Genomic DNA, 16,222 nt, shown 5'->3' on the forward strand with positions numbered 1-16,222 from the left:
CCGGGCCCGTCCCCGCCCGCGCTGACATCAGTTCCCGCGTCCCCCCCGCATCCCGCATCCCGCATCCCTCCCGCCGCCATGGCCGCCAGCCCGGCCTACGGCGAGGAGAAGGGCGGCTCCTCCAGCCTGGGCGAGCCCGAGTATGGCCACGACCCGGCCAGCGGCGGCATCTTCTCCTCCGACTACAAGAGGTGAGGACAATGCGGGCGCAAGGGACAAGGACGAGCCTGCCCGGGTGGCCGCCACCGCAGGCCTTGGCCGCCGTCCTCGGCGGAGACGTGGTACCCGAGCCGGGGCTGGAGCGGCCCCCGGCCTGGGGATAGGGATGGGGATAAGGGTGGGAATGGGGATGTGGATAGGGATAAGGATGAAGGTGGGGACAGAGATAGGGACAGAGGATGAGGTCATGGTGCCGCCACCGTCACTGCAGGTTGGAAAGGCCGGAGAGGGTTTTGTGGGAACACAGCGGGATTTTGGAGATGGTGCGGTTCGGGGGATGTGCAGGGATTCCCCCCTTGCACCCCACACCCTCGGGCTAGGGCATCCCGGGCACGGTGTTCCCACCACTGGATCTGCTGGCTCTTGTGGCTCTCCTGAGGTGACACCACCACCACCCCCCCTCACCCTCCCCCACCGCATCGAGGTCCCCAGCGTGGGGGGAGGGCATTGAGAAATGTCACCCCTGCGTGGGAGAGGCTGCTGGGGGGACGCAGGGGTGAAGAGGAGGGCTATGTGGATGTGTGTACTCCTGGAGCTGCAGGAATGTCTTTGCCCCCCCTACCGTGTCAGTGTCCCCGACTCAGGCAGTGTCCGTATCCTCTGCCCCGCCCCCCCCCCCCCCATGCCCCAGCAGGAAATCACTGTCTGGCAGTGTCACTCTCTCTACCTCTGGCCACGTTTCCCAGTCCAGCAGTGTCCGCCCATCCCTGCTCCTCTGGCAGCGTCCCCTGGTATGACAGTGGGCCTCCAGTCCTGATTCCCTGTCAGTGTCACCCACTTTGAATGTGTAGCCCATCTTGGCAGTGGCCCCAGTCTGGCAATGTCCCCTCTCCCTGTACTCCTCCCTATTGCCTCAGAGAGTGTCCCCCATTGTGGATATGTCCCTGATCTGTGATGTGCTGGCAGTGTCCCCCATCTCACTGGGTCCTGCTTTCCTGAACCTCTGGCAGTGTCCCCTTCTCTCTGATGTTCTGGTACTGTACTTCAGTATGACAATGTCCGCCCAGTCCTGAGCCCCTGGCACTGTGCCCCACTCTGGATGTGTCCTCCATCCATTACCTGCCAGCAGTATCCTTATCTCATATTGTACCACCTTTCCTGACCCCTTGGCAATGTCCCTTGCCCCTGCCTGGCAGTGTCACACTCCCTACACCTGGCTGTGTCCCCCAGTATGACAGTGTCCCCCAACCCTGATCCACTGGCTCTGTTCTCCAGTCTGGCAGTGCCCTCCATCCATGACCAACTGGTAGTGTCACCATCTCAGAGGGTATCCCTCCCATGAGCCCCTGGCAGTGTCCACCAACTTGTCCAAGTCTCCCCATTTGTCCAAGTCTCCCTCTCTCTGACCCCTCCTTGGCAATATCTCCCAGCCTGGAAGTGTTCCCCTGCTCCCAAGTCTGCCAGTGTCCCCTGACCGCCACTGGCAGTGTCCCCCACTCTGGAAGCATCCCCCAGCCCTGACACCCTGGCTGTGTTCCCCAGTCTGTCCAGGTTCCCTCAGTGATCTGCCATCAGTGTCTCCCACTCTGGCAGCATCGCCAACCTCATAGCAGTGTCCCCTTACCCCTGACCTCCTGGCAGTGTCCCCCACACCCAGTGTCCCTATAATCTGTGTGCTGCCCTCCACCGGAGCCACACCAGTACTGTCACCATCCCTGTGAGCCATCCATGGCACATGGGGCAAGACAAATGCACCAAGTGTGACCCTACCACCCCGGTGGGATACCCACAGGTGCCCCATCATGCCACCCTGCCACCCAGATGGGTGTCCCACCATGATGTGGGTTCCCTGCCCAGGACTGAGCCACTTAGCACCAGAGGAAGAATATCCCTGCACTGTCCCCACGTCCCAACTGCAGGTCAGATGTCACTTGGGATGTGACATCCCAAGGTGGCCTCATCCGCTGGGAACGGTGCTGTGATCGAGGCTGCAACCCAACCCCAACCACAGCATCAGGTTTCAGCTGGCTGTGCTGGGCAGCAGAGCGGGACCACAGCTCTGTCACTGTCCCCAGGGCCACTACCCCTGGTCAAAGCCATGCTGTCCCTGCCACCAGTGCAGAAGCTGCTGCAGCAGCTACCAGGGGGGCCGGCTGGCCGGCCAAAAACACCAGAGGGTGGTGATGTGGCTGAGGAGGTGACGAGCCCAGTGCTGGCCACCGAGGCTGAACAACCCGCCTGCTACAGCGCCCTGCGAGCCGATGAGCTGCGGCCACTCGCCGGCACTGAGCCTGCAGTGGACACTGGCACCGGGCCACCGCTGTGGTAAGACTCCCCCGAGGAGCCACCCCCCAGGACCCTCTGGTGACCATGGCTCGGGCCAAGCATCATCCCATGGGTGTCACCCCCAGCTGCTGTGGGTGGACACAGCCTTGCAGATGCCCCTAGTTTGGTGGGGACCAAGGTCCCTTAGAAAAGAGGACAGTGGTGACAACCAGTCTTACAAAAGGCTGGTGGCATTTTCCCAGTCCAGGGAGGGGACTAGAGAAGAGCTTTGCATTGGGGCATGCTGGTAGATCCATGCCACTGTGTCCATAAGGGGACAAGGGACACACAGCCAAGCTGGGATGGAACTGGTGATGGTCACCTGTGATTTGGGGACAATGTAGGGTGACAATCACAGCCAGGATGGGACGGGATTCTTGTCCCATTGCCTGGGATGGGGATGGCACTGGGTGCCAGCATCTTGCCGGTCCCTCAGGTTCCTCTTTCACCTGGCTGTAACCCAACTCCTGTCCACATAAATATTTCATGATGAAGAGTTGGATTGCTGGCCTGATGGCAGGCCAGGACCAGGAGAAAATACTAAAACCAGGTAAAAATGTGAAAATGGGAACTTTTTTCCCCCTGGTGTGGTGCAGGCATGATGACCTCAAGGAGATGCTCGACAGCAACAAGGATTCGCTCAAGCTGGAGGCCATGAAGAGGATTGTGGCGGTGGGTGTTGCTGTCACTGGTGGGGACCGCTGCTGTTGCTGAGCTGTGTCATGTTGTACCGAGCTGTGCCGTGCCAGTTGCCCAGTGTCACACCACTTCTTTACCCCCTAGATGATTGCCCGGGGTAAAAACGCCTCTGATCTTTTCCCAGCTGTGGTGAAAAACGTTGCTTGCAAGAACATTGAGGTAAGGAAGATTGTGCGTGGCCCTGGTGGCATCCATGATCCTCTGATGCTTTCCCTGTGGGAGAGTTTTGGGCATTGGCTGGGTTTTGGGTGGCTCTGAGGTGGCACCTTCACCCTGCAGGTGAAGAAGCTGGTGTACGTCTACCTGGTGCGCTACGCAGAGGAGCAGCAGGATCTGGCCCTGCTCTCCATCTCCACCTTCCAGCGAGGACTCAAGGTGGGCTGGTTTGAGGACCCAGGGGGGTTCTACGGGAGCACTGAGCCCCCCACAGCTGCACTGCAGCCCCCCATATGTCCCCATAGGACCCCAACCAGCTGATACGTGCCAGTGCCCTGCGGGTCCTGTCCAGCATCCGCGTGCCCATCATCGTGCCTATCATGATGTTGGCCATCAAGGAGGCTGCCTCAGACATGTCCCCATACGTGCGCAAGACGGCTGCCCACGCTATCCCCAAGCTTTACAGGTAATGGGGGGGGGTCAGTTGCTAAATTTGGGGGGGTATCGTAAAGGGTCTCGGCTGCTTGGTACAAGCAGGGATGGGGAGGAGTTCGGTCCAGCTTCACCTACCCTGCTTCTCCCTCACAGCCTTGACTCCGACCAGAAGGACCAGCTCATTGAAGTGATTGAGAAGCTGCTGGCAGACAAGACCACAGTGAGCAGGGCACTGAGTCTCCCCCACCTCTAAATTGGGGAACATCAGTGGCCTGGTGTCCTCATGGGGATGGAGATGCTCCCACCAAATCAGTGTCCCCTTGGGGATGCAGCCACCCCCACAGGGGATCCTCATGGGATGCCATTGTCCTCACTGTCCTCACATTGTCCTGCATCCATGAAGGGATGCAGCTATCTCCCAAGCCAACATCTTTGCAGGGATGTCACTGTCCCTAGCAAGACAGAATCCTCACGGGAATACCACTGTTCCAACTGCTCCAGCATCCTCACAGGTTTGCAGATGTTCCCACCAAATTGGTGTCCCTGTGGGAATGCAGCCATCCCTGGAGAGCTGGCGTCCTTGTGAGAATGCTGCTGTCCCTAACAGGCCAATATCCCCATAGAGAATCCACCAGCACCACTGAGCTGGCATCCCTACAAGGAAGGGTTCCCCACTGAACCAGCACCCTCATTGAGATGCCACCATCCCCACCAAATCAGCGTCTTATTGATGATGCCACCTCTCCAGAGAGTCACCCTGGGCTTTCCCTCTGCAGCTGGTGGCTGGCAGTGTGGTGATGGCATTCGAGGAGGTGTGCCCGGAGCGTATCGACCTCATCCACAAGAACTACCGCAAGCTCTGCAACCTGCTCATCGACGTGGAGGAGTGGGGGCAGGTGGTCATCATCAACATGCTGACTCGCTATGCCCGCACCCAGTTCCTCAGCCCCAACCAGAACGTGAGTTCAGGGGCACAGGGTGCCCCAAGAGCCTCAAGGTGCCCTGGGAGCCCCCAGGGAGGTGGGGGTGAAGGGGGAGTTCTCTTGGGGATACAAAGGTTCCCACCTGCCAGCAGGAGTCCTTGCTGGAGGAGAATACTGAGAAGGCTTTCTACGGCTCCGAGGAGGAGGACGCCAAGGATGCCAAGGCAGAGGCATCCTCGTTGGCCAAGCGCAAGCCCTATGTCATGGACCCTGACCACCGCCTGCTCCTGCGCAACACCAAGCCGCTGCTGCAGAGCCGCAACGCTGCGGTGAGACCCTCACTCCCACCCTGCTGGTCCCCTGAGGATACCAGTGGTGTCCATCAGCCTGGGCTTATGATATCCCCACAGTGAAGGACTCACTGGGGTGCTTGAGGGACACCCAGGGATGGTCTTCCTCAGGGTCAGGCTACCTCCAGGGTGCTGAGGGTGGGACTGGAGGACATGGCCGTTCCTCAGTATGTCCCCATGCCCACCAGGTGATGCTTGGGTGTGTCCCCATAGGTGGTGATGGCTGTGGCACAACTCTACTTCCACCTGGCACCCAAGGCAGAGGTTGGAGTCATCGCCAAGGCACTGGTGCGGCTCCTACGGAGTCACAGGTCTGTGACACCTGCGTTGTGGTGGTCTCCTACCCCTCCACCCCAGTTGGTGGGACCCATGGGGAGCTCCAAAACCCTGTGAGAGATCCCCAAAAAACCCATCCCTAGAGGGACATCAGATTGGAGGCCTTTTTGGGCTGTCCCAATCCACACATGGGGTGACAGCATCTTGGTGGCACCAGCCTGGTGGTGGGTCCTGCCCTGTATTCACAGGGACTTGTTGGGCTGTCTGGCCCTGACCCACTGGTGGTGGTCCTCTCTTTGTCCCCACAGTGAGGTGCAGTATGTTGTGCTACAGAACGTGGCCACCATGTCCATCAAGCGACGGGTAAGTCTCAGACTTAGTGTGGGAGGGGTTGGCCCTCTTGACTCTTGAGCGAGATGAGGATTAGTCAGCAGAGTCATGAGAACCTGGAGGTGGCCTTGGCAAGCGGGGGGACAGACATGGCACTAATGTCACTCTCTGTGTATGCAGGGGATGTTTGAACCCTATCTGAAGAGTTTCTACATCCGGTCCACAGACCCCACACAGATCAAGATCCTCAAGGTAAGCTGGAAACACTCGGCAGAACCCATCAGGGGTGGCTTTGGGGCTTCATGCAGCCCTTTCCTTGGGTCAGCTGTCCTCATGCCCTGGGGATAGGAGGACAGCAAAGCCCCCATACCCTGTCACCATGCTCCTGTGCTGCCCATCTCTTCCTCTTTCCCATAGCTGGAGGTCCTCACCAATCTGGCCAATGAGACCAACATCTCCACCATCCTGCGGGAGTTCCAGGTATGCCATTGCCATGCTGAGGTTACCACCCTGCCATGACTCTTGGTGCCAAACCACCACCATGGAGGGGACAGAGCAGAGCCCCTCCAGAAGGGGTGGGCTGAGGCTATGCTAACGCAATTGGTGGCTCCAAAGGGCCCCAACATGTGACCACCACCAGGGAGGATGCCTTGCACTGGCATGTGGGTGACATGTTGTTTGTGCCCTCCATGCCTGTGCAGACCTACATACGCAGTATGGACAAGGATTTTGTGGCAGCCACCATCCAAGCCATTGGGCGCTGTGCCACCAACATCGGGAAGGTGCGGGACACCTGCCTCAATGGCCTGGTCCAGCTCCTCTCCAACCGGGATGGTGAGTGCACGCGGTGGGGGTGAAATGGGGGCTCCATCACTCTCGGGGCAGGACCCCACTGAGGCTGGGTCTCTGCCTGCAGAGCTGGTGGTGGCCGAATCCGTGGTGGTCATCAAAAAGCTGCTGCAGATGCAGCCAGCCCAGCACAGTGAGATCATCAAGCACATGGCCAAGCTCACTGACAACATCCAGGTGGGTTGGGGCGTTGTTGACACACAGGAGTGGGGGAGTGGCAACAGTGCTGCATGTACAAGGGCATTTCACAGGTGCCGATGGCGCGGGCCAGCATCTTGTGGCTCATCGGTGAGTACTGTGAGCATGTGCCCAAGATTGCGCCTGATGTGCTGCGCAAGATGGCCAAGTCCTTCACCAATGAGGAGGACATCGTCAAGCTGCAGGTCATCAACCTGGCGGCTAAGCTCTACTTGACCAACTCCAAGCAGGTACCAGGGATGTCTTCCTATGGTGTGCCTCAATTTCCCCGTCAGGGAGGGAGAGGCCAGCCCTGAGTATGTTCTTTGGCACAGAGCAAGCTGCTGACCCAGTACGTCCTCAACTTGGCCAAGTATGACCAGAATTATGACATCCGTGACCGGGCTCGCTTCATCCGCCAGCTCATCGTGCCCACTGAGAAGAGTGGGGCCCTCAATAAGTATGCCAAGAAGCTCTTCCTGGCCCAAAAACCCGCTCCCATCTTGGAGTCCTCCTTCAAAGGTACCCCTCCCTGGTCACAGGGCGTGGAGACATGGGGCCAGCTGTCATGGCAGTGCTGCATGGCTGTCTCCGAGCTGCTGCCACCTCTCACCTTGTTGTAGATCGGGACCATTTCCAGCTGGGCTCCCTGTCTCACCTGCTCAATGCTAAGGCTGTGGGTTACCAGGAGCTGCCCGACTGGCCAGATGAGGCCCCTGACCCCTCTGTGAGGAATGTGGAGGTGCGTGGAGCACCCCGGGTGCATGGCCAAGGGCCACCCTGGGTGAGGGGGCAAGGTGGGGGCACTGTCTCAAGGTCTTGGAAGAGCCCAAGAAGGTGCCCAGGTGCTGCTCACCTGCCCTATGTCTCCTCTAGTGTCTCACACATCTGCTTGGGGTCGGGGGGACAAGGGTGGCTGTTTGGGTCCCCCAGTAATGGGTAATGGCCCTGCTCCATCAACCCTGTGCCAGCAGGTTCCTGAGTGGACCAAGTGCACCAGCCGGGAGAAGAGGAAGGAGAAGGTGGAGAAGCCTTTCTACTCTGACTCAGAAGGCGAGTCGGGGCCCACAGAGTCGGCAGACAGTGGTGAGGACCTGATGGCATGAGACATTGGGCAGTGGTCACTGTAGCCATCAGGCAGATGCCACAATGGTGGGGCATTGGACAGAGGACATGACAGTGGGGACATCCCATTGTGGGGAGAGCATAGCAGGAGATGTGGAGGGTTGCAGTGGTGGGGGATGCAGGGGAAGGCAGCAGGACGATGCAGGAATGCAGTGGGTGGATGCAGTGGAGAAGTAGCAGCAGGTGTGGGGACGCAGTGGGATGATGGGGAATGTGGAGGGATACAGCAGCAGGGCTGAGCTGTGCGCCCCACAGAGCCCGAGTCCGGCAGTGAAGAGAGCGGCAGCGGCAGCAGCAGCTCCGGCAGCTCCAGCTCTGGCAGTGAGGAGGAGGAGGAGGAGGAAGAGGAAGAGGAAGGCAGTGGGGAGCAGTCAGAGGACAAGGAGGAGGAGAAGAGGCCGAAGAGGAAGGAGAAGGAAGGTTCCCGGAAGGCAGTCCCAGGGAGTGCGGGCAGGTACCCCCTGGGATGGTGGGGGATTGCTCCCAGCAAAATCCCTGCCCCAGCCCCACTGAGCTGGGCTCTCCCTTCAGCCCCAGCGAGGAAGAGGGGGAGGAGGAAAGGGCAAAGAAGGCCAAGAAGAAGAATGCCCTGCAGGGGAGGAAGGGCCGTGCCGAGACTTCCTCAGAGGAGGCCAGCACCTCTGAGAGCAGCTCCTCTGGCTCCGACTCGGGCTCCGAGGCAGAGGCCAGGGGGAGGAAGGCGGTAAGGGCTGGGATGGACTGGGGGGAGGGGGAAGCACAGGGTATCTGGACACCCTGTTGAACCCCCCATCTCTGCCCCCTGCAGCCCCCCAGCAGCAAGGCTGGCACCAAGGAGATCTCCCTGCTTGACCTGGATGACTGTGAGTGATTGCCCAGAACACATGGGCTGTGGTGGTGGTGTTGGGGAAACTGAGGCATGAGCACTCACCCCAGTGTGATCAGGACCCCACAGGTCCTTTGGGAGCTGGGGAGTTGGGACAGGGGCAGGTGTGGTGAGGGGTCCTTATCTCCAGAGGATAGTTGTGGCACAGGCAGCTGTGCCCATGGGATGGTCCCTCTGTGGCTGTGTGTCACTGTTGAGCAGCTAGCAGAGTAATGAAGGCACCAGTTCTCAGTGGCAAGAAGGAATGACCTTTATTGTTTTGATTTCATCATATATATAGAGTATTCAAAAGTCACCCAGATTGGTCGGTCAGAAGCCTTCCCCCAGGCCTGATTGGCCAGGCCTGCACCGTCCAAGTACTGGGACACTGTTCCAATGACATCCAAACTTTATCTTTATTTACAAAACACAAGAAAATTCTCATGGGAAAAACAGCTGTGCACATGGGGTGACTGCACGGTTCTGTCTACACCCATGGAGCTGTGCCACCAGAGCTGTCCCCGTGCCCTTGTCACCATGGAGCTGTGCCACTGGGCCTATCCCTGTGTGGCTGTTCCCATGGGGCTGTGCCACCAGGGCTGTCCCCATGTCCTTGTCCCCATGGAGCTGAGCTATTAGAACAGTCCCTGTGTGGGCATCCCCATGGGGTTATGCCACCAGGGCTGTCCTCATGGGGCTGTGAGTTCTGTTAACCCTTTCCTCCCTCCTCCCCACCCTGCAGTCACTCCTCCTCCTCCCCACCCCATCCCCTCCAGCAGCATAGTCTCCACCAGCCTAGTGACTGACCTGGAGGGCCTCACTCTCACCGACACCTCCCTGACACCCACCGTAAGTGTTCCATATGCCATCCCTGGGGGGATCCCAGGGCCCCTATCATCCACGAGGGGCTCCCAGGGCCCCTTCCACCTGCAGGGGCAGCAGGGTGCACTCAGCAGTCCCTGCTGTCCCTTGGTGCAGCTACTGAGCCCTGCATTTGGCACGGTGAAGACCTACGAGCTGCTGCATCGCATGGCAGGCGAGGGGCTCGCGGTTGAGTACTGTTTCAGCCGCCGGCCCTTCCCAGGGGACCCCCACATGGTGGCCGTCCAGATCCAGATCTCCAACAACACTGACACCGAGGTGAAGAACCTACGGGTCAATGAGCCCAAGCCTCTCTCTGGCATGCGGATCCAGGAGTTCCCTGAGATCGGTACGGCATGGCATAGCATGGCTACGATGCTGTGGGAGAATGGGGACAGGGGTTGGCCTGTGGAGGGAACGTGGGATGTAGTGGCAGCCCTGTGGTTCCAGAGCGCCTGGCGCCGGGGGACACAGCCAGCGTGGTGATGGGCATCGACTTCTGTGACTCCACCCAGGCAGCAAACTTCCAGCTGTGGTGAGCATCTGACAGGGCAGGATAGGTACCCCCAGGGATCAGGGCATCAGGTGCTCCAGAGATGGGGAAAGTGGGACAAGTACCAATGTCCCTCCAAGTAGCGGGGGAGAGGGGACAGCAAAAACAGGGCATGGGGTACCCTAGGGAATGGAGGACAGCAGGACAGACACCAGGGTCCTTCCAGGGAAGAAAGGACACTGGGATAGGCATGGGGTAGTCAGGGGACAGCAGAAAATGCACAGGGCTCCCTGTAGGGGACAAGGAGGCAGCAGCAAGCAGCAGCTCCAAGTACAGCCTGACAGGTTCCCCCCCTTCCTGAGCCCTTTTGTGCCACAGTTTCCCCCTGGTCATCCCTGCTCAGGGCAGGGACTGGAAGCAGGACATGGAAAGGGGACACATTCTGAGCATGTGCCCCGCTCACCTGCCTGTCTCCCCAGCACCCACACACGCCAGTTCTACGTCTGCATCCAGCCGCCTGTGGGGGAGCTCATGGCACCCGTCTTCATGAGCGAGAACGAGTTCAAGAAGGAGCAGGGTGAGTGCGGTCAGGGACGGGGACAGGGTGCTGCACAGGCATCCACCACTGATACTCACCCCCAATTTTGTCCCCTCTGCCGCCCTTGCTGTGGCACTAGAGCACCTGGCACGGCCGGGTGAGGGTAAGTGGCCTCTTGGCTGGCCCCTAGAGTAGCTCTGCTCCCCTCACTCCCTCCTGCACCCCCAGCCTGCAGGTTGGGGTGACCACCCTGGTGCTGGGGTGTCCTTGTTGGGTCCCCACAAAGTGTGAAGGGCTCATGCCACCTCTGGCGCTCCCAGAACTGTTTCCGGTGAGTGATGCTCTGTGTCCCTGCGCTCCTGGATCAGCACGTCCCCACCCTGGCCCCATGGATGGGGGCTGTGCTGAGTGGGGGATGCTCGGTGCCCTGCAGCACCCGGCCCCATTGCTGCCACTGTCCAGAGGAGTCCATCCCCAGGGATGTGGCTGCTGCCACCAGGCAGGGACATGGGGATGAGCCCGGAAAGGGTTATGAAGGATTTTCTGAAGTCCACTGAATCTTGAACCAAGAGCAAGCAAGGCAGCCAGCTCAGGATGTCATGGGGAACCCCAATGCAGGGAGCTGAAGCAGCTTGCTTTGGGGATGTCAAAGCGGGGCCCAGCAGGGTGTGTGGCTGGAGACGGGCAGGTGCTTCTGTTACCTGCTCCAGGGAAGCTGATGGGCATGAGTGAGATCACGGAGAAGCTGACACTGCCCGAGAAATGCCGGAGTGACCACGCCATTGTCCAGCAAGTGACCTCGGCTGCCAATGTGGGCCGCGTGCCCTGCGGTGCCAGCAACGAGTACAGGTAGCTGGAACCCACACCTGGATCAGGCAGGCACTGTCACCTCTCCTTTCCCACACAAATCACAGCGGGGACATTCAGGGCTTCCTTTAGGACAAGGAGCCTGCATGAACCCAAATGTGACAGCGGGCATGGGTGGCAGGCACCTGCTTGTCCCCACTGGAGCATCCCATGGGACCAGAGGGTTACAGGGCACAGCTTGCCCTGAAGCCCTGTGTTCACCACCCAACAGGTTTGCAGCCAAGACAGTGACAAGCGGGAGCCTGGTGCTCATCACCCTGGAACGGCAGGAGGGCTCTGCGGCCCAGCTGACCATCAACAGCGAGAAGATGGTCATCGGCACCATGCTGGTGAAGGACATCATCCAGGCCCTGGCACAGTGACAGCTGGGCCCTGTCACACCCACAGCCCTGCCCTCCCACCTCCTCTGGCCCACGCTGCTCCCCAAAACGCTCCCTGCCACCGTTTCTGCCAGGTTATCCCCTGCCCTGATCCCAAAAGGGGCGACAGGCAGCGACACCTGGGCTGGCTTTGCTGCTGGGTGGAAGGAGTGGGATGGGGCAGATGAGATGCAGGGAGATGTCCTACTCAGAAGGGCAGCAGCATGGAGCACAGTGTGCCCCCAGTCTCTCATCACTGTCTCCCAATGTAACCCTTATTTATTATGTCCAGGATCTCCCAATAAAGCTCTTCTCCAACCTGCTCCATTTCCTTCCTCTGGTCTCTCTGCACATCAGCCCCAGACTCCCCCCCATTGCCGGGCTCTGCCAGCCTCCCCAGGGCAGCCACAGGGGACATCAGGGGACCAGCCATCCCTTAGGCAACTAGAAACATGTGGAGTTTCCCAGGGGTGGGTGGCTGCTGGCTCCAGGAGAAAACCTGGCACAGGGTGTCAGGGTGAACCCCTACAGGGCACGAGGTTCTCAGTTGGACCAGGGATCTGAGGAGTCCTGGGAGGGTTCCAGCTATTTATTCAAGGCAGAATTGCTCATGCTTCCAACGCAGAAATACCTGCTACGTCAGGACTGGGTCTATTCTGCAGTGTCACTGGAGGGATTCCTGGGGCCAGCTCTGGAGGCTTTTCATCTCCAAACAAGGATTTTAAAAAAAGATAGACTCTTTATTAAGATCTCTCCTCCCAGCACAGGCTGGGTGGGATTTCAGAGACTGCTGTCTCTCTCCATCCAAAGCTGCAGCCCAGCACAGAGCCAGGCCCAGCACCAGAGGCAGAGGATGAGCAAAGGATGGGCAGGAAGGTCTGAACCCCAAAATGCCTCCACTGCCACAAAAAGGGTGAGGGGCTTTCTGCTTTTTCCGGGTAAGAAATGGGAAAACCACCTTTATGTTTTCTGGTGGGTGAGGAATGCCTGGCTGGAGCAGCATCACCAACCACTGGGTGTCAAGAGCTTGTTCCATAGGGAAAAGACCCTTCCCCCAAGGACAGGGGCTGGAGCCTCAGCTGCCTCAAACTTAAGAGGGGAGGATGCAGATGGGAGTCATTATGATGCCACCACCCTATTTCCCTTAGACAGGCTGATTTAACCCTTGGGGTCCCAACCTTTCATGGGCTCAGCAAGCACCACAGTCTGTGAGTGGGAGCTGCCAGCACTGAGGTGTCCCTGGGAGGGAAGCTGCAGCCAGGCATCACAGTGACACCACCCCATTACCCGTAGGGGGACTGATTTAAGCTCTTGGGGGTCTCATTCCCTCATGGAGAGCCCAGAGAGTGTTGAGACTGTGTGTGGAGAGCTGCTGGAGCCAAGCCAGGCACCACAGAACTGCTACCACCCCATTTCCCTTGGGGAAGCCATTTTAACCCCTTCGGGTCCCATTCCCTTCAGAATGGGCTCAGTGAGTACCCAGCCTGTGCGTGGCAAGTGGCTGGCATTGAGGTGGCCCTGGGGGTGCTGAAACCGAGACCCACAGCACCACCACCATCCCAGTACCTCAGAGGAGCTGATTAGGGGTCACAGTTTTAGCTCTTGGGGGTCCCATGCCCTTCAGAGTGGGTTCGGCAAGCACCACAGCCCATGTGTGGGAGCTGACAGCACCAAAGTGTCCCTGTGAAGGCTCTAGATGGACACTGCAGTGCCACCACCACCCCATTCCCCTTATGGGGGCTTATTTAACCTATCGGGGGTCCCATTTCTTCATAGGGTGCTCAGTGAGCACCGCAGCCAGTGAGTAGAGAGCTACTGGCACTGAGGTGTCCCCCAGATGGCTCCATCCAGTGCCATCACCCCAATCCCCTTCGAGGGGCTCGTTTAACTCCTTGGGCGTCCCACCCTTTCACAGAGGTCACAGTGGGTGCCACGGCCCATGCATAGAAGCTGCCCATGCACTGAGGCTGTCCTAAGGGAACCCCATTTATAATGGTGGGGTGTCCCATCCCCTCAGAGGGGCCTCAGTGAGTGCCACAACCTGTGTGTGGCGAGATGCTGGTGCTGAGGTGTCCCTGGGGGTCTTCAGCTGGTCACTGTAACACTGCCACCAACACACTGCTCTCATGGCGGGGCTCATTTAAGAGACCTTTGGGAGTCTCATCCCCTCAGAAGGAGCACAGTGAGTGCCATAGCCCATGCATGGAGAGCTGCTGGCACTAAGATGTCCTCAGAGGGGCTCCAGCCAGGCAGTGCCACCATTGCATTCCCATTAGGGGGACTGACTTAAGTCCTTGGAGGTCCCATGTACTCACAGGGAGCTCAGTGAGCACCACAGCCCATGTGTGTGAGCTGCCAGCACTGAGGCTGATCTTGGGGAAACCCATTCCCCTTGATAGAAAAGATGTGTGCTAATGCCTTTACAAACTATTCCATGAGTGAGGGTATGGGTGTTAACGTCTTTGAAATGGGTCTTAATGTCTCTACCAACTTCAAGCCGCAGGTTTGTTACAGAACCCAGAAATAAACAAATGGGTCCGCACAAGCCTGACTTTCTGAACTTTGGGGGGAAATTATAGGTTTAAGGGCGGGGAAAATATGTAGTAGGCAGTTTAGGAAGGCTGTACATTCCTAGTAGCTCAGTCGATGGGGAAAGGAAGAGCTCAACATGTGGCCAGGAGTTTGGGGTCAAAGTGGGCTGTGCCCTCCATAACCTTGAGAGAGAAAACCCCCCGTGAGCATATGCCCCAGTGGACGTTCTCCCTTTATTCAAATAAAGTTGCAGGACTCCTCTGTCTCCTTCATGGACACTGGATTGTCACGGAGCGATTTTCCACACACCCTCACAGGGCACTCAGCCTACTTGTGGTCAGTGGCCCCGGAGGTGCTGAAGCTAAGAGTCAGCACCACCACCATCCTAGACCCCTCAGAGGAACTGATTTAAGTCCTTACAGGTCTCGACATTGGCCCTTGAGGTCACATTCCCCTCAGAGCAGCGTGGAGTGTTGCCAGCGCTGAGCTATCCCCGAGGGGCTCCAGCTGGTCAGTACCACTACCACGCCACACCCCTTAGAGGGGCTGATTTAGCCTCTCAGGACTCCCATTCCCTCATGGGGTGTTCAGTGAGCGTCACAGCCGGTGAGTGGAGAGCTGCTGGCACTGAGGTGTCCCCGATGGGCTACAGCCAGGCACCAGTGCCACCACCACCCCATTCCACTTATGGGGTTGATTTAACCCCTTGGGGGTCCCATCCCCTCTGAGGGGGCTTAGTGATCCCATGTGTGAAAAAATGATGATGTTAGGCCCGCCCTTGGGGACCCCAATTTAATGCCTTCGGGATCCCATTCCCCTCACGGCTGGAGCACAGCGAGTACCACATCCTACAAGCGGGACCTGCCAGCGCTGAGCTGTCCCTGGGAGGGCGGCTGCAGCCGGGCAGCGCACTGCCGCCGCCGCCTCATCCCTCAGGGGGCTGATTGAATCCCTCGGGTGGCCACGTTAACCCGTGGGTGCCTCGCCCTCTCAGGGCAGCCGGGGCGAGCCGGCTCCGCGGGGCGGTGGCGGGAACGGGCCGATGGCGGCGGACAGACGCCACGCGGCCGGCGCGCGCCGCGCGCATGCGCTGCGGCCCCGCCCCTCAGCGGCGCCCCCTGCCCTCCCTGCGTGCCCCGAGCCCCCGCCCCCGGCCCGTGCCGGCCCATAAAAGCCGCGGGCCGGGCAGGTGCCCCCGCCGCTCCCGGTGCTGCGCTACCATTCTCGTTCACTTTTGCCGCCTCCCGGGACCGCCCGCCCGCAGTGTTGCCCATGGCCTTCCCGCCGGTAAGTGCGAGCACGTGCCGCCTCGCGAGGCCGCCCCGCCACGTGGTTCCACGCGGTGGTTGCTGCCTGGCGGGCGTTCCCGCCTGTTTTACCTGTGTGGAGAGGGAATGGGGACCCCCAGCCCTCAGGACAACAGCGGATGGAGTAGCCGTGCTTCCTGTTGGGGAGCGGGAATGGGATCTCCATTCCCTTTGGACCGCCCTCGAGGGGGTCCTGCTGCTGAGGTAGCCCCGGGGAACAGGGAGTTCTGACGGAGCTCAGGTTTAGTGAGCCCCTCAACTGACCTGCACTGCCTTCAGGGAAATGCTGGAGGAAACCGGACCCTCACCAAGCAACCTCTTGTTCCCCTTTTCCTGGGTTTTTTGGGGGGATGAACCTGAGCTGGAGGTGCTGAGCTCGGGTTTCGATGGTAGGGCGGGTTTTGGCTGGACTGGGCGCTTGTACTCATAGAAGTAGTATTTTTGCACACTTCTAACTGCCTTTTTTTGGTGTATAAAGTGAACAAAGGTGTTGTTTTTTTCTTAAGCCATGTACTGAAAGCTCCATGTAGTAGTATCTGACTGTGGGGCGTGACACAGGAGACTCAGTTTGTAACTGAGTGGGGACAAAGGTGACTCTTCAGAGCGAGACAATCTGT

General features: G+C 59.1%; 2 protein-coding genes across 9 annotated transcripts in view; both read left to right on the forward strand.

Moving 5' to 3' along the window:
* The first annotated feature begins 6 nt into the window (after nucleotides 1-6).
* Nucleotides 7-12,089, forward strand: AP3B2 (adaptor related protein complex 3 subunit beta 2). Of its 7 annotated transcripts, none has more exons than XM_085071114.1 (29): nucleotides 11-191; nucleotides 2,235-2,484; nucleotides 3,081-3,156; nucleotides 3,268-3,342; nucleotides 3,463-3,558; nucleotides 3,645-3,805; nucleotides 3,928-3,994; nucleotides 4,551-4,733; nucleotides 4,850-5,026; nucleotides 5,261-5,358; nucleotides 5,632-5,686; nucleotides 5,834-5,905; nucleotides 6,071-6,133; nucleotides 6,355-6,487; nucleotides 6,570-6,679; nucleotides 6,754-6,930; nucleotides 7,015-7,201; nucleotides 7,303-7,421; nucleotides 7,654-7,732; nucleotides 8,060-8,258; nucleotides 8,336-8,507; nucleotides 8,592-8,646; nucleotides 9,391-9,497; nucleotides 9,627-9,858; nucleotides 9,960-10,044; nucleotides 10,482-10,579; nucleotides 10,680-10,703; nucleotides 11,251-11,389; nucleotides 11,619-12,089. In XM_085071114.1, the coding sequence occupies exons 1-29, from the start codon at nucleotides 143-145 to the stop codon at nucleotides 11,767-11,769; spliced, it is 3,489 nt and encodes a 1,162-aa protein (XP_084927240.1). In that variant the 5' UTR covers nucleotides 11-142; the 3' UTR covers nucleotides 11,770-12,089. The 7 variants fall into 7 exon arrangements, with proteins under 7 accessions (XP_084927242.1, XP_084927240.1, XP_084927241.1 ...); XM_085071112.1 differs by having other exon boundaries at nucleotides 14-191; nucleotides 7,654-7,765; XM_085071117.1 differs by having other exon boundaries at nucleotides 30-191; nucleotides 2,407-2,484; nucleotides 7,654-7,765.
* Nucleotides 12,090-15,429: 3,340 nt separating this feature from the next.
* CPEB1 (cytoplasmic polyadenylation element binding protein 1) overlaps nucleotides 15,430-16,222 on the forward strand; it is a 38,978-nt gene continuing 38,185 nt past the window's right edge. For both annotated transcript variants that reach the window (XM_085071122.1, XM_085071123.1), the window contains exon 1: nucleotides 15,430-15,585. In XM_085071122.1, the coding sequence (XP_084927248.1) occupies nucleotides 15,571-15,585 (15 nt within the window). In that variant the 5' untranslated portion in view covers nucleotides 15,430-15,570. The remainder of the gene's footprint in view (nucleotides 15,586-16,222) is intronic.

Source organism: Lichenostomus cassidix, chromosome 10, assembly GCF_008360975.1.
Source record: "Lichenostomus cassidix isolate B80296 chromosome 10, HeHo_3.0, whole genome shotgun sequence".
Taxonomy (NCBI): Eukaryota; Metazoa; Chordata; class Aves; order Passeriformes; family Meliphagidae; genus Lichenostomus; species Lichenostomus cassidix.

Excerpts from the sequence above, each read along its gene's own strand:
- AP3B2 (XM_085071112.1), top strand. The coding sequence starts at position 143 with ATGGCCACGACCCGGCCAGCGGCGGCATCTTCTCCTCCGACTACAAGA. Across the intron at positions 9,498-9,626 it reads ACACCTCCCTGACACCCACC|CTACTGAGCCCTGCATTTGG; the intron begins GTAAGTGTTCCA and ends CCCTTGGTGCAG. Across the intron at positions 11,390-11,618 it reads GGTGCCAGCAACGAGTACAG|GTTTGCAGCCAAGACAGTGA; the intron begins GTAGCTGGAACC and ends ACCACCCAACAG.